At 35.0% G+C, this 26,300-nt stretch overlaps 3 protein-coding genes across 4 annotated transcripts in view; all 3 read right to left on the minus strand.

Moving 5' to 3' along the window:
* Positions 1-26,300, minus strand: part of LOC144293366 (olfactory receptor 5M3) — a 145,609-nt gene that overhangs the window by 17,746 nt on the left and 101,563 nt on the right. The window contains exon 3 of one of the 2 annotated variants that reach the window (XR_013360656.1): positions 25,260-25,301. The exons of the other annotated variant lie outside the window; for it this stretch is intronic. The gene's annotated coding sequence lies outside the window, so the exon portion shown is untranslated. Of the gene's footprint in view, positions 1-25,259; positions 25,302-26,300 lie in introns of those variants that run through there. 2 annotated transcript variants of the gene reach the window in all.
* LOC144293356 (olfactory receptor 5M5) lies at positions 10,915-11,871 on the minus strand. The gene has a single exon (XM_077864446.1). The coding sequence runs from the start codon at positions 11,869-11,871 to the stop codon at positions 10,915-10,917; it is 957 nt and encodes a 318-aa protein (XP_077720572.1).
* LOC144293357 (olfactory receptor 5M11) lies at positions 23,487-24,476 on the minus strand. The gene has a single exon (XM_077864447.1). It carries the CDS (start codon positions 24,458-24,460, stop codon positions 23,492-23,494), a length of 969 nt encoding a protein of 322 aa, XP_077720573.1. The 5' UTR covers positions 24,461-24,476; the 3' UTR covers positions 23,487-23,491.

Genomic DNA, 26,300 nt, shown 5'->3' on the forward strand with positions numbered 1-26,300 from the left:
GTTTATTCTCAAATTAGATTTTCTACAATCAAAGAGTAGGTTCTAGGCAAGAGAATGTGATGAAAGAGAAATGTGCAATTTTTACCCATCCCTTTATAACATAGACTTGCCCTTCCCTTTCTTCTTTCTGCCTCTACTGGCAGTTCAAATGGACATAGTGCAGAGCTATCCAGGAACATGTGGATACAATGGCAGAAAAATGAGTGAATAAGTCATAACTACTAAAATCATGGCAGTGCTCAACGGACATACCAGCTCAGAATTTTATGTGAATGAGAATTGAACTTCTAATTTAATCATTATCTTGTGTTGCTCTTGAAGGAATTGAAATCATTATCTAACTAATACAAACCTCTAGAATCAATGTCCAAGATTACTGTAAGTCTCTGTAGAGCTTGCTCTGGTCTTCAGATTTGTATTCACAACTGCTTCTTTCTTATAGGTATTTAAGAACCAGGCAATCTAGAATCTGCACTCCTGGTGGACCAAGCTTAGTTAAATCTGTGACAATCACAAACCCTTTAGGAGTTGTAAACATCAATCATTACTAGTTGGATCCAAATTCATTCAAAAAATTCCCCCCTCCATCATTAAAAATAACTAATATTAAGCTATAATCAGAAAAGAAATATTGATCCCCAGGAAAAGGTAGATGTAATCTTGAATTTTATTTTCCACTCAAAAACAAGATTCCTCTTGAAAAAAAAGAAAGTTTTATCTACATAAGATAAAACTATATAAAGAGATAATTATTAGCTAGAATTTAATTAATTCCTGAGAGGTTATGCCCAAGACCAAGTTATGACTTTAAAATTGTGATGACAGTGTTTAAATAATCACAAGCCTCTTGAGACCTTTTAAAATTGCCATAAACCTCCTATCTATCCATTCCATGTTCACACACACACACACACACACACACACTACAGCTCTATCAAATGCAGATGAAAGATATTTAATACAAAAATATTTTAAAATAAAATGTAAGCATTAGTCATATTTACTCTTTAAGTTCTCCCCCTGCTCCCTAACCACGAAGGATTTTTCCAGGGGCTATTTTACAGCATTCAATCCCCAGCTTCACAGCACATGTCTGGTTTCTCTCATTTCTTCCCCATTCAAATTCTTCAGCTCTATCTCTTCTCTCCTGGAAAGACCTCAAGGACTCCATATTATCCTGAACAATGAAAATGCAAAATGATTATTTGGGGGTATCTGGGTGGTGCAGCCAGTTGAGTATCAGACTCTTGATTTCAACTAGGGTCATGATGTCAGGGTCGTAAGATCAAGCCCCACATTGGGCTCCATGCTCAGCACGAAATCTGCTTGAGATTCTCTCTCTGCCCCTCTGCCCTGCACTTTTTCTCTATTAAATAAATAAATCCAAAAAATGAAGAATAAAAGTGCTTATATAAATAAAGTCTATCTTTTTCTCATTTTCTACCAGAGAACACTGAAACATCATGTTGCAGCCTGTATGTGTTCATGCCCTTTTCTTCCCTCCTGCTTTCCTAAAAATGATCCACTAAGGTATCTTTATGCTTTGCAAAATTTTAAAAATTATTTTGTGCTTAAATGTTCCCATTAGCCTTAATACTGATGTTCATCACACAGGTTTTACAACTGGGCAGATTTCATCTGAAAAACTTATGACAGACATCTTCATCTTTATGAGCCTGGGTTTTCTCATGTTTAAAATGTTCCTGCAGAATTGTTCTCTGAGGATTTTACAACTTAAAATGTATATAAATATCTTGCCATGTGTGAAGCATATAAAACTATCACAAGAAAATTTTAGTGTCTACCTACCTTTTATTTAATATTTAGAAAAAAATCCCCAATTAGGCATGTTGGTATTTGTCATATGACCAGCTGCTCTAGTTTTTGTCCAGGTAGCCATTTACCCATTTCTCACCATGCACTTATTCCTACTAAATAAGATATTGATAGGATTCTAAGTATAAATAGCAACATTTTGGCTCATTCCTAACACCCAAAATAAAGAGCCCTACCTATAAAGAAGTCAGAAAACTAGTACGCCTTCAAAAATAAGTGAGGGAGATTGTTGCTTGTGTTTATAAGGATGACTATTTTTCCCTATAGTATTAAAAAAAAAAAAAAACAAAAACAAAAACAAAATAAGATGAAGCAATCAATTCTGCCAATTAAAAGTTTCCTGAAGACAACTCAAAGATTAGTGACATGGGAGCTAGGAATGGTGTAAGCTTCTCTTCTCTGTCTTATTTCTCTCGGTAATGGCCTTCGTCACTGCTTACCATGCATTGTTGGGCCCATTCTCGTCACTGCCTTCAAGCCTCAGTAGAACAAGCTGCATTCTAAAGAAAGCCAGTTACTCATTAATTTACCTTTCCACCAATGCAGTACAAGCATATGCTACCATATGGTATTATGGCATCGATTATACATTCATTTGATAAAAAGGGGTTTTTTAGCCCCTTTTTTGGGTTGTTTTATATTGTGGAGGTTTTTTTTTTTTTTTCTTTTTTAGAAAAGCCCAAAGGTAATGAATGTAATTGGAGACTCCTACATTATGCACATGATTGATAGCGCTTCCCATTCCTTACTTTTCTAGGCCACAATGTCCTCTGTATAGCTCTTGAACTTCTTAGTGGTTAAATATTTTTCATATATTTGATTAATAAAGTAACTGTCATTAAATTTGACATGCTGAACTTTTTTCATGTAAGATTTCATCAAAAACTCATTTAAAAAAATGTCGGGTTAATATTATTAGACCCATTTTACAGTTGAAGGAAGTGAACCTTAGAAAAGATAATTACTTTTCTCAAAATCAAAGCTACTAAGTGACCTGGGTGAGATGAGAAATCAGATTTGACTATAATTCTCCTGCCTTTCTAACATTAATGGCTTCCCTCACAGTTCATCTTGTTTCATGAGGTGGATGAAACATCATCTCACTTCACAAAGTGATTAAACATCTACAACAATGCATCAAAAATGTCCATACTTTCTAGGTTCTTGGAGGCAATTTCTAATAAATCTATTACATTTGGCTAGAGAGAGAACCAGGTAAAGTGGGTTTAGTTCCACAAAGTTTACACAGGTTAGTCCTTTAGTGCTAAGCAAGTTATCCTCTTTTGACTTCATCTTTAAAATGCATGACTGTCAGGGTCCTAGTATTAAGTCCCACTTCTGCCTCTGCATTCAATGGGGGGTCTGCTTGTCCCTCTCCCTCTGCCTTCCCCCATTTCATTCTCTCTCTCTCTCTCTCTCAAATAAATAAAATCTTTAAAAAAATAAAATGCATGAGTGTCTACTACAGTATATCTTATATCTTAGGTCACTTCTAATTCAAATACTTCGCCCTTTTAATATCTTAATATTAGGGACACCTGAGTGGCTCAGTGGTTGAGCATCTGCCTTTGGCTCAGGTCATGGTCCCAGGGTCCTGGGATCAAGTTCTTCATTGGATTTCCCCCAGGGAGCCTGCTTCTCCCTCTGCCTATGTCTCTGCCTGTTTCTCTGTGTCTCTCATGAATGAATAGGTAAGTCTTTTTTTTAAATATTAATAAAATTGAGAAAATAAAATATGAATAGCTTGCCTTATTGGAAGTTTAAGATAAACAACTTTTTTTTTCTGAGAGCTTTGTGGAACTCAGCTTTTGTTCAGCAATGTGGGGGACAAACGGAGAATTACCCCCATGTACTTTGGGACCTTGATAACAGGGAATTGGGCAGCACAATAGTATATGTGTAAACAAATGGGGTGATAGAAAGATAGCAAGAACATAGGAACAGGTAAGTTAACGATTAATGATCAAAATTTGAATATGTGTCTATGAAAGTTTATCCCAAGATGGAAGGAAAGAGCTAGAAATTTTGGTTTAGGAAGAAAACTCTCATTTGCTGGATTAATAATGATAATGTCCAGTTATGTAGTCTCTATCTACCTTGGTTAAAACAAGATTGTTACTCTTCACAGAATTCTTGTCTCTCAGCCACATGCTGAATCATGACTGGAAGTTCATATCACTACTCAGGTTAAGAAGTGTTCATGGTTCCTCATCTATACCAAATTAAATCTAAGGATCTTAGCAAAGCATTCTTCTCTCCTCATCTGATTCAGTTTAGTATTTAGCCACATATTTTCTCACTTTCTTATCCATGATTGGTGTCCCAGGTGCAACCAAGTTATTCTCCAGTTGCTTCCTTCATCAGGAAATGCCTTTTCCCCATCCTCTGCCCTTTGAAGTTCTACTCAGCTTTCAAAACTCAGCGCAGTGCTTACTTCCTCTGGGAAACCTACTTTGAAAGCCTTAAGCAAAATTAATACTTTTCTTTCTCTGTCCCCAGAAAACAATTTAAACAAATACTTCAACTCTTTCTCTTATCCAAGCAAGTCTTATGGTAAAATAGTGATGGAAGTTTCTCCATAAATATTACTCTTCATAAGCAGTGGGTATATATTTAATCATTTTTAAAACCTACTGTGCCTTGTCCTCAATAGGCTTTTTATAATGTTATTTTGAGCTGTGTTAAATTAATATATGACCACAAATATACAAAGATACTTCTATCAGTAGAAATGTAAAGCAAGAGGTAACTTGTCCTCAGCATAGTCTTGCCTGCATGAAAAGGCTACCAATGACATTAAATGGAGCAAGTCTTCTAGGAAAAAGTAATCCACTTTATTATAATAGATCTTCCAACCCAATATCATTAGAATAAATAATGATTTTAAGTGCTTTACAATCCCAGGGAACCTGGATGGCTCAGTCAGTTGAGTATCCAACTCTTGATTTCAGCTCAGGTCATGATCTCAGGGTCCTGGGATTGAGTCCCAAGTTGGGCTCCATGCTCAGTATGAAGTCTGGTTGAGAATTCTCTCTCCCCCTCTGTCCCTCCATGCTTGCATCCTCTCTCTCTCTATGTATAAAATAATGAATAAATATTTTTTTTAAATTGTATTACAATCTCCAAATCAATGGCTACTTCCACATGCATTCTGATTTCCTAAGTTCATTCATTAGAGAATCACATCATTTCTTAAGTGCTCCTTAAAACTCAAGAAAATTAATTCAACACTGAAATCACAATTGGACACCTACTTGCAGGATATGAGACTTGCAGGATATGCAGATATAAATGAGGATTTATAAAAGAGAGGAATCAGGTTTCTAAGCCAAAGATTTGTCCAATCACAATTGGACACCTACTTGCAGGATATGAGACTTTCAGGATATGCAGATATAAATGAGGATTTATAAAAGAGAGGAATCAGGTTTCTAAGCCAAAGATTTACAATATGTCACTTACCTAGCTATTATTCTTCACTCTTGGTTAGATATTATTTGGAAATTTATTCTACAATATTTTTATTCTGTTGTTTAATACCTGGCACCTGGGTAACTCAGTCAGTTAAACATCTAACTCTTGATTTTGGCTCAGGCCATGAACTCAGGGTCATAAGATTGAGCCCTATGTTGGGGTCTGTGCTGAGCATGGAGTCTACTTGAGATTCTCTCTCTCCCTCTCCCTCCCCCCCTTCCCTTGCTCATGCTCTCTCTCTCAAAAATAAATAAATAAATAAATAAATAAATAAATAAATAAATAATAAATAAATAAATAAATAAAAAGACACAGAAAGAAAGAAATTGCCATCCCTCAAAAAAGGCAAACAAAAAACATTTTATATTACATAATAAAAGCACTATTAATATAAGCCTTTCAAATTATTCATATAGTGATTCTTCATGCTGTGAATAAAAAAGTGGTTTATGTAGTAATTCAACTTTAGATTTCCTTATCTTTTCAAATATTACATTCTTTTTCTTTCTCTTTATTATTTGGTGGTTCGAGAGAAGAGTCACAATATATGAGAGACTTTTAATTTTGCTACTGATTTTTTTCTTTTTTTTAAAGATTTTATTTATTTATTCATGAGAAACACAGAGAGAGAGAGAATGACAGAGACACAGGCAGAGGGAGAAGCAGGCTCCATGCAAGGAGCCTGATGTGAGACTCGATCTCAGGACTCCAGTATGACGCCCTGGGCCGAAGCCAGGTGCTAAACCGCTGAGCCACCCAGGGATTCCACTACTGGTATTTTCAAGGAGGTACCATTGCCCAGCTATATTTGTAAGATAGGATTCAAAAGCAGAGAGGTTTATATGGTTTACAGTGACTAGAAAGATTGAAAGTTTGTAAAAGTGAAAACTTGAGACTCTCTCATATACTGCTAAGCATGTTCTGGAGTTCCCATTTGGTCTATGGTAAACTATAATTTTTACCATTATAGTGAAGTGGCAAGATGTGATGATAATATTCCATATTGCCAGTACTTGAGGAAACAACTGTGATGTATGAAACTGATAACATAGGCAATGGAAGCCATTTAAGTATAGAACACTTTGAACCTGGTATTGTGACCACATGGAAAGCAAATGGTTATATGGATGTGATTGTCACAGACAGCATCAGAGACAAAACATTGAGTTAACAGGAAAATGATCATGCTACACTGTGCAAATAAATTAATCAAGGAAATGACCTTTTCAAATAAAAAGTTAGCCAGAATGTGTAGGATTGACAGATCAGTGAAGAAATAGTATGAGGATGTGATCCACAGAGTTAGGCTCAAGATTTCCACTAGAAAGAGAATATAAATTACTAGAGATGAGAAAAAGAAGAAAAGCTGCCACACTGGACAACTGGTCAACTCCAGGAAGCTAAATTCCTTCTCTCTGGTCTGATTTATCCTAAACATCACCAGATGAATTCTTCTGTTGAAGAAAATAAAAACAGACCAATTTTCATGAGTAAATCATACAAAATTAAGATTCCGTCAGTATGTGTCATATGTTTCCTGATTCTCATCATATTACACAACTATTATAATTTTCAGTTTGTAAGAATCCTCTAATATCTATAATCTATCAATCTATCATCTATCTATCATCTATCTATCTATCTTCTCTATCACCTTTCTGGCTTTTAAGGGAGCACAGACCATTTACCAAGTTAAGCAACAGAGAAATAATTGCTTTCAAATTTTATATCTGACCTATGGCATTTACAAGATGGGAAGCACAGGCATTAATTAATTAACCAAAACTATAAGGGCATTATATCTAAATAATTATAAATATAGCAACAGAAAAATACAGAAACCTATGACAGGAAATCAAATCTCAAATAGGTAAAGTAACTTTCTAGTTAATAATAAAAACCAGTTCACTTTTATTGAGTGAATACTATGTATCAGGCATTATGCTAAGTACTTTATGGGTACTTTTTAAATGTCTCTATTTGAATATGGTTGACACACAGTGTCACCTTAGTTTCAGGTGTATAATGTATTCATTAAACCATTTTTCTACCCAGCTTCCCTATGAGAAAGTACTATATATACTTATCTTACAGAGGCAAAAACTGAGGCAGAGTGAGGTTAAGTAACTTTCTCAATAAATCTGATCCCAGAGTTTATGTTCATAAATATTAATTTTGCTGATAAATGATGGAGTCAGGATCTAACTACAAAGCTCATCTTATTGAACAAATTCAATTTGTTTATACATTATAAAATAAGATGTTTTCTCACAGTAGATTGTATTATTTGGTGTGCAGTCAGCTGTCAAATACCTGATCAACAATATTTTTGGAATAGAGAAAATGATAGTTCTACTCATTCTGTGGCTTCTCTCTTCATAGTATAGTGAAAAAAGTATATCATAGTATGTAAAAATAAAATCTTTAAAAAGGGCAGAGCAGGAGAGTAGCTCCTGGGTGCCCTGACAGTAGATCTTGTGACTCTTGATCTCAGGTTTGTAAGTTCAAGACCCATGTTGGGTGTAGAGGTTACTTAAAAATAAAAATGTTTTGAATGTATATCATAGTAGGAAAAAGAAACAATAAATATTGAAGCCAGACACATTTGGACATCTTCTCATGGCTAAGTAATTATAGGTAAGCAATCAATCTGTGAGTTTTTTCTCATCTTCAAAATGGGGAATGACAATTCTGTAATCATAATATTGGTGGGCAGATTAAGTGAAACAATATATATTAAAACAGTGCTTGAACTTTGGTGACTGTTGTTATTTCCTTCCCTCCCTGTCATTATCTGTGTGTATGAGTGTGAGAATCTAAACATTCTTCAGATGTCTAGTGCTCCAAGGAAATATATGATACATGAATGTTAGCCTTACAGACAGGCTTATCATTCCCCAGAATATTTGTTTATTTTTTTAAGTACACATGATCAGATTTCCTCAAAAAAATGACCAATTAGATTCATGATCTTTTAGATAAGTGGGAAGAAAAGCATAAAAATTCTTACAGTTATTAAATGTTGCTTAAGGATGTGTGATAAATATTCTCTATTTTCTCATAGATTCTTCCAACATCACATTTATTAATTTGTTCAATAAACAGGACCTTCAAAATTAACTTTAAAAGAAGAGCAAGAATTGAGGAGTCTGTTCTTAAAATTCCTCATGGAAGGTTTTTGCATTAATAAATAAATACTATGATTTTTACGTAAGTATCCAGGGTCTACTGAGATAAATCATTAGTACAAAAAGCATGAGTACATACTTACTCTAAGTCCAGCACAGTGCAATATGAACTAAAAAATAGACTGTGTGATGGTATAATTTCAGGCAGCCAACTAATTCATGAAAGCACTTGGTGAAATCCCTCTTTTATCTTAAACTTTTGCAATGTGACCATACCTATGGCTTCATATTGCTAATACTAGTCATAAATGTCAATGACATTATGGGTCACTGGTACTTCTGAGCAATATTTTTAGCATATTACTTAAATACTTCCAGATGACCAGATGACCTCATTCATTGGTTCATTCAGACATTCTCTTACATAGAGGCAAAACTTCAAGCACTTCATTTACGTTTGAAATGGAGGTTCATTTAATTTTCTTTCTATGCTGTCATCATCACTGAAGCTTCATTTAGTGCCAAGCTAGTCTGTAAAGATAGAGACATGGACACTGAAATCAGAAAATCGAAGAAACAAGGGAGCTGGTTTTATAAAATTGATTGTGTGTGTGTGCATAAACAGTAATAGACTCCTAGATATTTGTTTAAGTAGAATCCAACACACTATTTGTTGAATGTTAAAATTTACAAAACTAGTGATTTGTCTAGTTGTGTGTTTTAGCAGTATTCACAGACAATCTGACTTTCAAAATAAGGATAAAGAACAGCATCTAGTAATAGAAAGGTTGAAGCCATTATAGGGGATAATAGAGAATTAATAAATATAAAAATGTTACCTTGTAGAAAATATTGAACAGAAGTAAGCTCTCAAGTAGGAAAGAAGCTTTGAAATACAAGTGAGAGAAGCATGTCCATGGGAGGAGTGACTAATTACAGTTCTGTGGCTTTTCTGATTTCTTTGGAAGTAACACGTACATATGTGATCACGAATCAGTTCTAATGGTTATTTCATTCAGATGCTGCTTGGTCTGACATCACATTGTACAAGTAGCTATGAGTATTCTGGAGCGTGCACACAAAGGATGAACAAGTTCTTGTCTCATACAATCACATAAGACCAACTTCAACTTATTCAGAATGCATTCTTTCCTCTGCTGCATGAGCACTTCTGTTTTCTTATATTACCAACACTTAACAAATTATATTGATTTTTCTCTTTACAGTTTCATGAACTCTACAAAACTATACAATCCTAGAACTCCTTGAGGAATCCTTGGTACTTGAGCAGTACTTAGCTTATTATAGATGCTCGGTAAACATTCAACTCTGCCTATGCTTTATATCTGCAATATCACCTGAAATGTTAACGCCTTTAAAAACCAACTTGTCTTTTGCATTCTTTAGCAGTAAAATATTTACAAACAAGTCAGTGTGTTTATTCTGAAATTAGATATATAGTAATTAATTGTGGCAAGGGAGAGTTTTTGCAGATAAAATTTGAATTATGGTACAAATAGAAAATATCTGTCCCATCCTGAAAAATAGATTAACAGGCAATGATGAAAGGAAGACATGAAAACCACAGAGCCCAGGAGGCTGGCATGTCTTTGATAAACTCTACAGAGTCACAACTTCTTTTGAGGCAAGGCATATGATCTTTGAGAGACATTTGTTGCCTGCTTTAGGAGTTAATATCTAAAAACTAACTACAAGTTTTTATGTACTGTTATGGCAGAAGGAGGAAAGTGTCTTATTGAAAGTGTTTCTCACAAGTGGGGAGGAATAAATGGGCATCAGGCATGGACATGGAGCGGTCATCATGGCTTCCTTCTCCCAGAGCTGACAGCAAGTCTCGATCAGCAGTTTTGGTCAAATTATTCTATACCACAGGACTGAACCCCCTGCATAACAAATGCTATGCTACAGAATTACAAACTATTAAAAGTTAGCTCATGACAATCAATGTGTATATTGACAAATTTGTGTGTGTGAGTACATATATAGCTATACATTGGTTCATAGATATAGAGAAATTTTCCAAAAGTGTAAGAAACTGTTAATAATGATAACTTTGAAAGGAGACAATGGAAGATCAGAATGGGAGAAAGAAAAAGGGGAAAATCTTTTACTTTATACTCTTCTATAGAGACTGGATGTTTTACTATAAGCATGTATAATTTTAGTAGTATGAAAATAACACATGATGTTATAAGTGTAAAAGTGGGTAAAAGAAGAGAAATTATCCACCATATCTACATATCTAACCTCCAACCCCTTACACACTCAATGCACAATCACACATCACCTATAGAAATATATATCTCTTGTACCTATGTCTTGAATGTTTTGTCCTTAGATTATAGCTTTTCATTATAAATTTAAAATTGACTTTATTGTAAATGTAGTTAAAATTGGATCCAGTTCTTGTAAATATATCTTTTATTTAATTTATAAAGAAAGATACATTGTAATTTTATTTCAAAAGTACATTTCTTTTGATCAATTTCCAAAAAGCTTGTTTCACATTCTTGTTCCTCAGACTATAAATGATAGGATTCAACATAGGGCTTACAAAAGTGTAGAAAACAGCAATAATTTTAGACTGCTCCACTGACTTGTCCGTGGGAGGTCTCACATACATGCAGAACAGAGTCCCATAAAACACAGTCACTGCCACCAGATGAGACCCACAGGTGGAAAAGGCTTTGTGCCTCCCTTCAGCAGAATGCATCTTCAGGATGGCAATGAGAATAAAGATGTAGGAGATGAGGATTATGAGGAGGGAGTTGGAGAGGTTAAATCCTGCTACCACAAACATGGATGTCTCCTTAATGAAAGTGTCAGAGCAGGAGAGCTGGATGAGGGGAGGGTCAGCGCAATAGAAGTGATTAATAATATTGGAGCCACAGAAGGTCAAGCGGTAGGTCCACATGGTTTCCATCAGGCCACTAAGGAACCCATAGACATATGGACCAACAATCAGGCGAATACAGACTCCTCTGGACATCTTGCTGCTGTAAAGCAAAGGGTTACAGATGGCCATGTACCTATCATAAGCCATTACAGCCAGCATGTAATATTCTGTAATCACCATGGCAATAAAAAAATAACACTGGACTAAACAAGCAGCATAGGAAATGGTTTTCTTCTCTGATAAGAAATTCACCAACATCTTGGGAGTCACATTAGTGGAATAGCACAAGTCCAAGCAGGACAAACTGGCAAGAAAGAAGTACATAGGAGTGTGGAGGCGTGAGTCTATCCTAATCAAGACCAACATCCCAAGGTTCCCACACACAGTGATCAAGTAGATCAGCAGGAACAGCACAAAAAGGATGGGCTGAAGCTCTGGACGATCTGTTAATCCCAAGAGAACAAATTCAGTCACCAGGGTGGAATTTCCTCTGACCATTTTCTTAGCTGTCAGCATTGTTCACTTAGACGAATTGAAATAAAGTAAGAAGTGAGTGAGAAGTCCATCATATATTTCTTCTCTTTTCTCTCATTTACCTTTCTCACCCTTTCAATTATTCCTCACACATAGCTGTGATCAGTGTCTGTGATTGCAGAAGCTGAGATTTTTAAGAAGATTGGGGCCCCGATTAGTTAGGTGTATGATGTGTAGATGATTCCCAAAAGAACAGCTCCTGTGACACCAGCTTGTTTTTGAATGGGAGATTATGACCCAAAGTTTGTCTAAAAATGGATTGAACCACACCACCTGTCACTTAGAGTTCACTATAAAATCATGGGCTTCATCATTGAGCCCAAGAATGGTGCCAGACAAAATGGTGACATGAGTTTGAAAACACTTCTGCAGGCAACAGTGTATGCATATTTAGAAGTTCAACTTTTAAGACTTGCACTCAGGGATCCCGGGGTGGCTCAGCGGTTTAGCGCCTGCCTTGGGCTCAGGGAGTGATCCTGGAGACCCAGGATGGGCTCCACGCATGGAGCCTGCTTCTCCCTCTGCCTGTGTCTCTGCCTCTTTCTGTGTGTGTGTGTCTCTCATGAATAAATAAATAAAATCTAAAAAAAAAAAAAAGACTTGCACTCCTTACTGGCTGTCTTTAGAAGGCCCCAAATTTTCGAGGTTTGAAGGAAATTTTCAGGAGTCTGTTTCACTGTTATATCATTAAAACATAGGGAACTGTGGTATTGCTATGCAAATAGACCAAAAATAACCATCCCAAATTTGAAAATAACAAGTCCTGTGTAAATTACTGATGAAGGAATTTTCATTCAGAAGCATTTGTATGAATAAAGAAGAGGAGACACAAGTTGGGGAAAAGAGAAGTCGCCAAAGCTTAGATTACAGTTTTGTTTGTTTATCCATTTTTTTATTTATTTCAGAAAGCATTTAAAGGGTTTATAGCATATTTGGCTGTAAGTTTGTGCCACTGATGAACACAAATTTGACTTTAAACTTTCTAGCAGTGTTATGTAAATAGCTCAACCTTCTTCACCACAGAATTGCAAAGTCCGGAAATTATAAAACAAAAACTAATTAAGAGACAATTATTCTTAGCACAGAGTTCAGATGATACTAATTATGATGATAAAAGGATTATACTTTTAGATAAAATTATCAATTCATTATAATATCAATTATAACAAAAGAATAAAATGAGAAATTATTTTTCCAGGAGTCTGGAGAATATATTCTATCATGGATTCTCAATGTCGTCTTGTGTTATTTTATAAGTGATAGACTAAGATAAGGGATCAAAGCTCAAATGACGGTGGGAGCCATTTGGATAATAAGAATGAATGATGTGGGCTGGGTGTAAGGGTGAACAGAAGTGAACCGAAAAACCAGCAGCCACTCAGGCCAGTGGAGTTTTTACTATACAGTAACACGGTCCCCATGTTCCAAGATGTTAAGAGCTTCCAAATTTAAACAGGTATCAGAATTCATTATTTAATGTGAAACCTACCATACAAAATGTTGGAAAATAATTCCACTTATAAACTTCTCTTTAACCAGAGCATAACAAAAGAAGTCTGTAGGCCTGATGCACTGAGATGAAAATAATAATTTCATTTAATGCCAATGTCATCTACTATATTTCTAGTATCTAAGCTGTTCCTGGAGATTGAAGCAAGTACCCTCAAAAGTTAGCTAATTTGGGCAGCCCCGATGGTGCAGCGGTTTAACGCCGCCTGCAGCCTGGGGTGTGATCCTGGAGACCCAGGATTGAGTCCCGTGTGGGACTTCCTGCGTGGAGCCTGCTTCTCCCTCTGCCTGTGTCTCTGCCTCTCTGTGTCTCTATGAATAAATAAATTTTAAAAATCTTTAAAAAAAGCTAATTTGACTCAGTAATGCTTCCAGGATGTTGTATAATTTAGTCTTTATAGTAAGAGAACCTTTACGCACAAACAGCATTGAACAGTACATGTGTACAAGCCACTTTCCTAGGGAATTAAGGTAGCTGGTAACAGTACTTGTCTTGAGAGCACTGACTGGTATCTTCATGGTCAAGGAGGCATGTGAAGAAAAATTGAGGTTATAATTGATAAATTCAACAAGTATTTGAACAAAGTAACAATTGTGTTCTGAAATCTGGATTATCATCAAAGAATAACTTTTAACTTGTAGGATAACTAAGAATTTTCTAGAACGACAAGAGTAGAGATGGCTTTCAGATACTGTGAATAGTACATTCAGAGACGGGAGGCTGTCAAGGGAAATCAAAGATATTCCACATAGATGCAAGGATAGGTCTTCTCTTGTGCCAAATAAAATATTTAAGGAGTGATAAGCAGCCAAACCAAAGTCCCTATCCCAAGCCAAGAAGTGTGGTCCCTCCTGAAAGCTGTCAGGTAGCAGCATATCTTTGAGATATTTATCTGAGAGTGTGTGTGTCTATCTGCACTACACCTAAGTTATGGTAATGGATTTGAACCAATATTCCCTGTTAATTTGAAATGAAAGTAATTTGCAGGGCTTAAATCTACAACCTCAGCCTTTGAGAAGAAAATACAGTAATTTGAGAATCGGGATTTGTATAAATAGCAAAATTGCTCTTTCCTCACAAGGTGGATGAGTCCATTTGGAAAATATTTACCTTAGTAATACATGTAATTCTTCCATTTTGATGGCATAAGAGACTCCTCTAATCTTTAAATCTGTACAACTATGCCCTAAATACTAGCACCTGCTCGGCCATCATATTACGTTTAATAACTAATAAAGGAAACAAAAGTATAAAAGAGAGATAAGAATTTAATTTGCTTTCTTCTAACTCCTTTAAATAGGTTCAGCAACCATGTTCTACAATTTAGGAAGAAAGACTACATTTTGGTTATAGTACTTCTTTCCATGCACATAGGCTCTTCAGTTTTACAAAGCAATGATGCTATTCTATTTTATTTTACCTTTAGAAGAACCCTGTAACTAATACAGAGCAAGTACAGTTAGGAAAGGGGCACCCATACTTCTTAAGCTTGCTGGCATCTGAGTTTTTAGATTAGTATTCTCAAAACTGTGTCTAGCAGAACAACTGGATATCAGGCAACAAAATAGATCTATGGTAAAATTAAGTTTGAGAGAAGCTGAGTTTTGAAAAAGAAAAGGGAAAAATGGGTTTCTGTTGTGCAGGGAGTCTCAGATGAGCACCAGAGATTGCTAGAATCTTCGTACCTCAGTAGCAAAACAAAATACAGGGAGGTAAGATCTCTTCTGCACTACTGAAAAATCACTTTCTTTCAGTAGTGCCACTGGTAGGATGCTAAAGCACTTTTGAATTTATTGACTAATGGTCTCAGAAAAACTGGAGAAAATACTGACCATGGAAGAGGAACTCTGGAAATGGGAAGGAATAGAAACAGGCAGAAAAAAATCTAAGAGTTCCTAGGGAAATAGAATGCAATGTGACGTCAGAGCTCTGCATATCAATCATAGGTGGGCACAGGTCTTTTCTACTCCCAAACATATAATCTGTATAGCTGGACCCTAAATACTCATACCTGTTTGCACATCATACCATATCAAACAAATAATAATGGTTGCTTATTGTCTACTTGAGTAAGTCATATGGTAAATTACCACAGTTGTGGATATAACATGAAATAAACTCCAACTATTTTAAATACTCATAAAATTTGCATATATTTTAACTTTTCTGGGTTGAAATTGCTACATGTTCTTTTAAAATCATGCCTCCTTAGTTGCTCTTCTTTCCTTTTTATAGTCCTATCTTGCTGTCCATGACTCTGTTTCCCAAACCAATCTAATTGAGTTTCTTGCTGAGAACATGATTCTAAATATCTTAAAAAGAGAGAGAGAGAGAGAGAGAGAGAGAGAGAGAGATGTGATCTGAAATGTGTATATGAAAAATACTCTGGCAAATTTTAAATATTTCTGGTAGATCCTTATGATAAATTGCTCCATTAGAACTAAAGTCTTTTTTCCAGTAGAAGCAAGTATCTGAATGACTTTTGAATACTCACTAGAAATTCACCTGAATATTATTTCTATTTCTATAAGCAAAAGATTGTAGAGCTTGCACTTCTGGGCTCATGTTTAATGACAGTGGGAACTGCCTTAAATAACTTCCTATTTAAATATACTGCACCTAGCATGCCCCATAGTTGGAAATATTGTTCATTTATTTGATATTTATTCAAAAAGTAGCAAAATTTATCCTCCATAACTCTTATTTTCTAACTATTATTTCAATATAGAATGACAAGTAATTCATACTGAATTATTGGAGGGATTGCTCATGCATATTTTGCTGCCCGTATGAGAAATATCACACTGAAAAATAATTAAATTTCAATGAGGTAAGAAACCAGGCACCATCCTAAACAAAGATCTCCTTATGAGATTGGCATCCAATTTCAAACTTCTGGGTAATTAGAAGTAGTATAAGTGGTGAGTTTTTAATTGTATTTTATGTCAAACAATATAATGAAAATAAAACTTAACATAAGATTTCACTGGCTCAATAATGTCAAATTGCTTTTCTCTGGATTGGAATGATCATAGATAAAAAAGATAATAGACCACCCAGATTTTTTCATGCAAATGAAGTTGATTCACAAGGATATTGATTTGCATATGTATTTATTTTTTATTACATAAAAATTCAAGAAAACAAAACATTACTTTGTAATTTAGTAGGGATTATTAAGCAAAAAAATAGGTGCCATATATGTTAAATTGGTAAACATGATAAATATATGATAAAAATGTGGAGTTCCAATAATTTCCTATTTTTCCCACTCAAAATCAGAGGGCAAAGTTCAGTTCTATAAGTTATCGCTGGTTCCGGACACCTTGCTTATTGAAATGTTCATTTGGGGAAGAGTTTGCCCTTTTTAGGGTCCAGTTAAAAAGCAAATGTTCAAGGTAGCAGGATAACATTGAACTGCTGTTATATTTACTAACTATTCCATGTGCATAAGGTCACCATTTTGACATCCTATAAAATGGATTCAGTGGGAAATTAGGAGATATCGAAGCCAAGGAAAGGACCACAACAGAAAATAGAAATAAGGATTGTAGGGTCAGTAATCCAATATACACACAACCTCAATGGGTCATAAAGACATAGATAAGTCTGCAAGAATAGCTGGGAGAATAATGATATTTTAAGGTAAGAAATGAAGAAACAGGTAAACAAGTCCTGTAGTTGGTGGAGCCATGCAACTCATGAGAATATTAATTTCCCATGAAAAGCACCTTGTCACCTCTGCCATAGTGAACTCCAGTATCTTCCCCTCTCAATTTTCCATTCCAAAGTCTCACAAATGTAAAAGGAGTGTACATTACCTATTACAAAAAAATGAACCTAAAATATAAATCATGTTACACATGATGGCTTAGTACCAACCAATGGTTATCAGTAAAAACTCTTTTGAGTCTTCAGTTAGAAAACAATCTTTTTACCTTGATATAGTGACTTTCTGTGGATTTCAGGACTTTGACTAAATAATTGCTACAAAGCCCATTATTTATAACATTCTGATTCAGCATTTATATAGCTACATATCCTTCACTCATGATGAGCCGTGTAACTCTTAGTTAATACTAAACTTGCCTCAAAAGTTTCTCTTCTAGATAATTTAAAAGAGATTTACAAAGTTCTCTAAGAGTTTTATATTTTCTAGAATGGGTATAATAATTCCTGCTTCTATCTCTTTTCAATTATTTGGGGGTGGGCTATTCTTTCAACAGATATCATTCTTAAAAATTTTGAGATTATCAGGAGCTTCCTCTAATATGGTTATTCAATGTGTCTTAAATTGTTGAAGGGATGGAGAGAATGCTATTTATAAAGTAAAATGATAAATATAAATACATAATTCCAATGAAACTTTAATGTTTTCTGGTGACCAATCTCAATAAAAATAGATACCAGTTCATTTTTAACTAACCAAGAAATTGAGCTAACATTCAAAGCTGCTTTTGTTGTCACCTAACTCCCACTGAAGAAGATCCAAAACTGAAACAGAAAGAGAAAGTGCAACTATAGAAGTCAGATTGTCATTCCTACCTGATCCCGGGAAAGACTCTTTCAGAGACACTAGTGGTCCAAGTGATGAGTTTCTGGGAATGATTTATACCCAAATTGTAATTTAAAGCTCTTATTCCTAAAATATTTTTAACATACCCTGAAGACATGATTACAATATAATAAAAGAGAAAACTCTAGGGAAGTAATTTATGTAAACTCCCACTAACTAGAGTCTTGGGATTTCCACAATGTGATTGCATCAGTTTGTAATCATTTTCTGAAGATTATTTATTTATTTATTTATTTATTTATTTATTTATCAAAGAGAAAAGCATTCAGTGGAGGAGGGGCAAAGAGAGAGGCAGAGAGAGAATCTTGAGCAGATTCCCCACTGAATGCACAGCTCATCATGGAGCTCGATCTCATAACCCTGAGATCATGACCTGAGCCAAAATCAAGAATTGGGCACTTAACCAACCCAGGTGCCCCCAATTTGTTATCACTTTGAGCTGATTGCTTTGAGTGATCGGAAGTTTATTCTCATGGAATTTTTTCATTATGTATCATCATTTTTTCTAGTCAGATAAATAAGACAGTTAATAAAGATATAAAATAATGACATAATTCATGGGATTTATGTTTTTGTGATTTTCCCTTGTCTGAACTGTGTTTTGTCCACACAGTTGCTATTGAATGAGTTTTAAAATTTTTAAATTGACAAGTTATGCACTAATTGCAATATCATGAAGTTCTTCTAAAAATCAGTATTCTGACATTGTATAGCTTGCATTCTAGCCTGGAAGCAAATGATGAGAGCTGAGTAGCAACTTCCTCCATTAAAGGGCAAGTGCTCTATGATTTACTGAAGACCTCTAAATTTATTATTATCATCCAATCTCCCAACCCAACCTCACAACCTTATTTAATTTTTTGTCCCTATAATTGAATATAGTATGAAATGCACAAAAAAAATTAGTTACAAAGTAGAATAGGAACATAGTGCAGAAAATGATTGCTTCTGCCTACAAACATCTAGCAAGGTAACTCATACGTGATGACTTTATATCCATGGTGCCTTAATCAGGTGAGGAAGAAAGAGAAAGGCATCTCTCACATAGGAATGTGGAAATTCATATTTTTTTATTGTACTTGAATCTATTCCATATGAACTTACATCAGGTTAGTGGAAGAATCTTCCTTTGCCCTTGAAATCACTCTTTCATTAAGACTGATACTTAAGACAGTCTGAAACTTAATGAAACAGCCCAGATTCTAATAACAGATGGATAGATATATATATTGCATTAAATTTTTAAAATGTAATCCTGTTCAATAATAGAAGATATACCAAATTATGGATCCATTGAACAACTGAATGATTCTCAAAGATATTTTGCTAAGTCAAAGAATATACACACGAAAGACCATATATGGTTTGATTCCATTTATATGAAAGGTAGTTAGGAAAGCACATTATGATTACCAAAAGCTGAGTATGCAGTGAAGTAACTGTCAGTGAAGGAATAAAAAGGAAATTTTAGAAGTTATGAAATGTTCTATATCTCAAATGTAGTGGCAGTTATATGGATGTATACATTTGTCAGAACACATTGAATTGTATTTAAAATGGACATATTTTATTGCATGTAAATTACACAGTAATAAAGTAATATTTTTAAAAACCTATAATATTTTATTATTATCAAATAAAAGTAAGTTAAGGATAAAAGAAGTTAAGTTAGTTGCCCAAAGGACACATATCAAACTTTAAAAGCAAGATTCAAATTCAATTGTACCCATTATCAATCATAATACACTGTCTCCGCAGGGGTTGGTTGTTTGTGAAGATAAATATGTATCCATTAATAGTATAAAAGATTAATTTTATGATCATCTCAACAGATGCAGAAAAAGCATTTTAAAAAATTTAACATCCTATCATAAAAACTCTGAACAAATTGGGTACAGAAAAAGCATACATGAATATAATAAAGGCTGTATATGATAAGCCCACAGCTAATATCATATTCAATGGTGAAAATTTGAAAGCCTCCCTCTACCGTCAAAAACAAGACAAGGGTGGCCACTATCACCACTCTTCTTCGACATAAAACTGGAAGCCCAAACTAGAACAATTAGGAAGAAAAAAAGCATCCACTATCAGAAAGAAAGAAGTAAAATTGTCTTTGCAGATGATATGACCTTATACACAGAAAATCCTAAAGACATTATTAAGCAACTCTTAGAACTAATAAATGAATTCAGTAAGTTTATGCAGAATGCAAAATCAACATCCAAAAATAAGTGGCATTTTTAGGGATGCCTAGGTGGCTCAGTGGTTGAGCATCTGCTTTTGGTTTAGGGTGTGATCCCAGGGCCCTGGAATTGAGTCCCATATCAGGATCCCCGCAGGGAGTCTATTTCTCCCTCTGCCTATGCCTCTGCCTCTCGCTGTGTGTCTCTCGTGAATAAATAAAATCTTTAAAAAAACATTTTTAAAAAATAAGTGACATTTTTATATACTAACAATGAACTATTTGAGAAAGAAATCAAGAAAAAAATCCCTTTTAAAATAACACCAAGAAAAATAAAATACTTAGGAATAAATGTAACCAAAACATTAAAAATCCATACACTAAAAACAGCAAGTCTTTGATGAAAGAAATTGAAGAAGACATAAATATAAAGATATCAACTGTTTATGGATTCAAAGAACTTTAAAATTGTTAAAATTTCCATACTCAACAACAAAAAAAAAAATTTCCATACTCCCCAAAGCTGTCTGTGAATTCAATGCCATTCCAATAAAAAGAAATATATCCAATGACATGTTCACAGAAACAAAGCAAATAGTCTTAAAATTCATATGAAATCACAAAACACCTCAAATAGCCAAAGCAAACATGATAAAGGACAAAGCCAGAAACATCACACTTCCTGATTTCAAATTATTTTATTACAAAGCTATAGTAATGAAAACAGTATGGTACTGGCATAAAACAAAACAACAACAAAAAAAGAAAAATCAGATACATAAACCAATGAAACAGAATTGAAAGCCTAAAATAAGCCATGAATATATGGTCAACTAGTATCTGACAAGGAAGTTAAAATACTCAATTTGGAAAGGATAGTCTCTTCAGTGAGTGATGATGGACCAGTGAAACTGGACCACATGCAGAACAATTATTTTGGACCTCTATCTTATACCACACACAAAGACACAAATTAACTTGAAATGAATTAAGAACTTAAGTATAAGACCTGCCATAGGAAAAAAGTTCCTTGACATTGGTCTTGGCAATGGTGTTTTTTGTATATGACATCAAAAGCACAAGTAAAAAAAGGAAAATTAGACCACAACTAACTTAAAAGTTTCTGCACAGCACAAAAGACACTCAACAAAATGAAAAGACTATCTGTGGATTGGGAGAAAATATTTGCAAACAATATATCCAAAAAGAGTTTAACATTCAAAAAATATAAAGAACTTATACAACTCAATACAAAAATAATAACTAATCAAGAAGTAGGTAAAGGACCTGAACAAATTTTTCCCAAGAAAACATGCAAATGGTCAACAGGTAATGAAAAGGTGCTCAACACCGCCAAACATCAGAGAAATGCACATGAAAGTCACAGTGAGATATAACTTCACAACTATTAGATTAGCTATTATCAAAAAGACAAGGGATAAGTGCTGAAGAGGATGTGGAGAAAAAGAACCCATGTGCATTTGCTGAAGGGAATGTAAATTGGTACAGTCAATGTGGAAACTGTAGAGAGCTTCCTCAAAAATCAAAGATAGAACTACCATGTGATCCAGTAAGCCCCTTTTCTGGGGATATATTCAGAGGAAATGAAATCAAAATATTGAAGAAATAGCTGCACCTCACATTCATTGCAGTGTTACAATAGTCAAGACATGAAACAAATGTCCACTTGCAGGTGAAAGAATAAAGATGATGTGGTGTAGATACATAATGGAATATTATCCCATCATTAAAAAGCGGAAATTGACATTTGAGTTACCATGGATGAGCCTTGAAGTCATTAGGCTAAGTGAAATAAGAGAAACTAAGACTATATAATCTAACTTTTATGTGGAATCTAAAAAAATCAGACTCATAGAAACAAAATACAATGTTGGTTGGCAGGGCTTGGGATATGAGAAATGGGGAGATATTGGTCAAAGGCAGCAAGCCTTCAGTTATAAGATGAATAAGTTCTGAGGGATCTAATGTACAATATGGTGACTACAGTTAATCCTGTACTGCATACTGGAAAGTGCTAAGAGAGTAGATTTTTAATGTTTTTGCCACTACCACCACACACACACACACACACACACACACACACAAATCATGTTTGTGTGAAACAATAGATGTGTTAACTAATAGTCTTGTGATAATCATTTCACAACATATACATGTATCAAATCATCAAATTCTATACCTTAAGCTTATAAATGTTATATGTCAATTACATCTCAATAAAACTGAGAAAAAAAGACACTAGACTTAGTAAATTTCCAACATTAAAATCATAAGGCATATGTTCTCTCACAACAGAACTAAATTACAAATAAATAGCAATGACAAACCTTTTAATTTTCCAAATATATGGTAATTACGCATAGTCTTCTAAATAGCCCAGGGGTTAAAGAAGAAAGCACTGGGAAAAAGAGAAAATTCTGCAAACTGAATGTAAAAAATACCAAATTTGGTGGTTTTCAGCTAAAGCGGTGTTTAGGTAAAACGTATAATCATTTTTATGAGAAAAGAAGTAAAACTCAAATCAATGATCAAAACTTTCACTTAAAAATGTAGAAAAGGGGATAAAAGATAATGCCAAGTAATTCTCAATTTTTAAAATCCAAGTGACACAGAAAGTATTCTTTCTTTTCTTAGACTTGAGTGTGTAGATTCAGGCTTGCATATCAGAAGAAGTTGGTCCCTGTAGTTCAGAGGCCACAGACAGGATCCATAAACTCAGAACTAGAGAAAAAAAAATATCACTCTATTCATCTCTTCCCATTCCCATACTGACCACCATAAAAGCATATTCACAAGAAACAGGAACCACTATCATGACTTATGATTTTTGGTTTTATTTAGTAACTCAGAGACATACAGAAGAATGTATTTCAAAAAAGACTCCTAGTCTCAAAAGATAGATGGGAATAAGAATAGAATAAATCCAAGGAATTGAGCTGAGAGTATCTTTAGCCTGTTAATCATTGGAAACAATAAGAACACAGGAATGTTTCATGCCACATCAAGTGGGAATTTTCACTTAGAACACTGCTCCTCAAATTTAATGTGCTTACAACTCACTTATGATTTGATTTAAACCCAGAATTGGATATAGTGGATCTAAGTGCAGAATGTGGTGCTAAATTTCTAACAAACCCCAAGATAATGCTGTTGCTGCTGCTCAGTGGATCGCTTGTTGAGGGATTAGATTAATAAGTGAAGGTCATTTTTTTCCCAGACCTGAGACTTTTAGATGAGATATTTGAGAATATTCATAGAGAATATAAAAATACATCATCAGAATGCAAAGATATTTGAGCCAAAGGTTTAGTTATGATTTATTGGAAACTGGAGGCAGTCTCATCTTAATGATCATATTTCTTCTGAGGACATTCTTCAAGGCTTGCTTTACATCTTTGTTCCGCAGACTGTATATCAGTGGATTAAGCACTGGACTCACAAAGGTGTAGAAGACTGCTATGATTTTGGATTCCTCGACAGTCTTATCTGTTGGTGGTCTTACATACATGCAGAAGAGCGTCCCATAAAATAAGGTCACAGCCATCATGTGGGAACCACAGGTGGAGAATGCCTTCTGTCTTCCCTCTGCTGATTTGATCCGGAGGATGGCAGCAATAATGAAAGCATAGGATACCAGGATGATGCTGAGGGAGTTGGAGAGGTTGAAGCCAGCTGATATGAGCATGGCATGCTCTTTGACATAAGTATCAGAGCAAGAAAGCTTAATCAGTGGCGGGTCAGCACAGTAGAAGTGGTTGATGACATTGGATCTACAGAAGTTCAAGCGAAAGGTCAGGATAGCCTGCAAGAGCCCATCTGAGAATCCATAGACATAAGGAAATGTGGCCAAGCCGATGCAGACACGCCTGGACATTTTCATACTATAATGTAGAGGGTTACATATGGCCACATAGCGGTCATAGGCCATTGCTGCCAGCATGTAAAACTCAGTGAGGAGAAGTGCAATGAAAATGTAACACTGCGTAAAGCAGCCAGCAAAACTGATGGTCTTCTTCTCTGATAAAAAATTAGTCAACATCTGCGGGGTTGCATTTGAGGTGTAGCACAAGTCTACAAAGGCCAAATTAGTGAGGAAGAAGTACATGGGTTTGTGAAGGCGGGAGTCCAGCCTGATTAATACCATCATGCCCAGGTTGCCCAAGAGGGTGACGAGGTACACACCCAGAAACAGCACAAAGAGGAGAGGTTGGAGCTCGGGACGATCTGTGAGCCCCAGGAGAATGAATTCTCTTATTGCACTGTCATTTGTGATGGACATTTTCTGAGAGTTTGGACCTGCACTGGAAACAATAGAAATAACGCAGACAGGGAGGTATAAATCATATTACTGACTATTGAAATAATTTTTCTCAATTCTTCCATGTATCTTTCAAAATGAATACTACCATAAACAGACTTTGTACTCCTACTAATCCATTATTTAATTTGTCTTTGTACTGAATTGCCATTATATTTCTCTATTTAGATACCTACAGTTACACCTATAGCTATACCTATAGGTAACTATACTTACACCTATTCTTATATCCATACATACAACTGAGCTACATATCGTTTCTCCCTGCAATATTTTTTGCCTCTCAAATTCTCCCTATGCTATTAGGCTCAGTAGGCTTTATGATTCCAGCACACATTCATTCTGTAGCACATTACTTCTCCATAATGTGTCTACTTTCCACTCCTTGTATATTCCATCCTCAGGGGCAAGGACAAAGTCTAGCTCATTATTGCCCTGTGACTTCTCTTTTTTTTTTTTTAAGATTGTATTTATTTAGAGAGAGGAGGGTGGCATGGAGGGTGGCAGGCGGGGTAGGGGCAGAGGGAGAGAGAGAGAATCTCAAGTAGAGCTCATGCTGAGCACAGAGCTCAATGAGGGGCTTAATTTCATAATACTGAGATCATGACATGAGCTGAAATACAGAGTCAGATGCTCTACCGATTGAGCCACCCAAATGCCTTGTGTACTCTGACTTCTAAGTACATATTTATGTAAAAATTTAAAAAGAAAAGAAAAAAATAGGGTAAGCATGAAAAAGTGACTACTTACAAGTATTTTAATCATCTCTGTATCCCCATGGAGCTTGTCATGATGTTATTTCCTGAGGAGAATTAAGAGCTTTGTGAATTTTAATGTACAAAGAAATTGCTTGGAAACCTTAACCAAGAAAAGTCACAAAAAGTTTGCTTAAGAACCTTTTATGTGGGATGTGGAGATCTTCATATGTAACAATCATCCAGGAGGTTATAAAGCAGATGTCCCCAGATTCACAATTTTAAAAGGCACAGTCACAGTGGTCTAATAAACTTAAGGAAAATAAATGAACAAAGAATCACCAGATCAAATGAATTCTCACTCAGTATTTTGTGAACAGTCTACAGCAAAGACGTAATGTGTCAATAAAAAAACAAGGTTTGCATAGTTAGTACTTAAGTTGTTAATCACAACTTGTATCTATCTAGAGGTATGGCAATCCCTATGGCTTTTTAGCTCTCCTTTACATCATAATTAGTGCTTAAGTTTCTCTTCCTTTCTCTCAAATGCTATTTTTTCCCTTTCTCTCATATTCAATTTTTTAAAACCTGTCCAATTCTTATCTTATTTCAAAATGAGTCACTGACACTTAGTTTAGTCTAAGTTTTAGAGAGCCAATGACAATGTCTTTTTGCACTTTATCTCCTTTACCCAGAAGGGTAAGTACTTTACATTTGTTGAATATGCCAATAACAGTTACTGATAATGAGCAATGATCCTCATCCATGAGTTACTTCATTTCCTCATTTGTAAATGGGAATGATTACATCTGTTCTGCTTGCTTGTAATGTCATTGTGGACATCAAACAAGATGTTCATAAAATAAGTGTTTATTGATACTCAACATATCATGTGATTAGGCCCTATAGATACCAAAATGAATAGACTCTTCAAAAATCCCTGCCCTTCAGGCATTCACATCTAGTGGACAGAGACACAGAGTAGTGAAAGTAAATAAATGGTGATTCAAACAGCTGTGTTATAGAGAAAAATTAGGAAAATGGAGTTTTATGGAGAGGGCATTCAACTTTTAAATAGTAACATCACTGAAATATTCATGAAAAGG

The sequence above is a fragment of the Canis aureus genome, chromosome 21 (assembly GCF_053574225.1).
Source record: "Canis aureus isolate CA01 chromosome 21, VMU_Caureus_v.1.0, whole genome shotgun sequence".
In the NCBI taxonomy this organism is placed as follows: domain Eukaryota; kingdom Metazoa; phylum Chordata; class Mammalia; order Carnivora; family Canidae; genus Canis; species Canis aureus.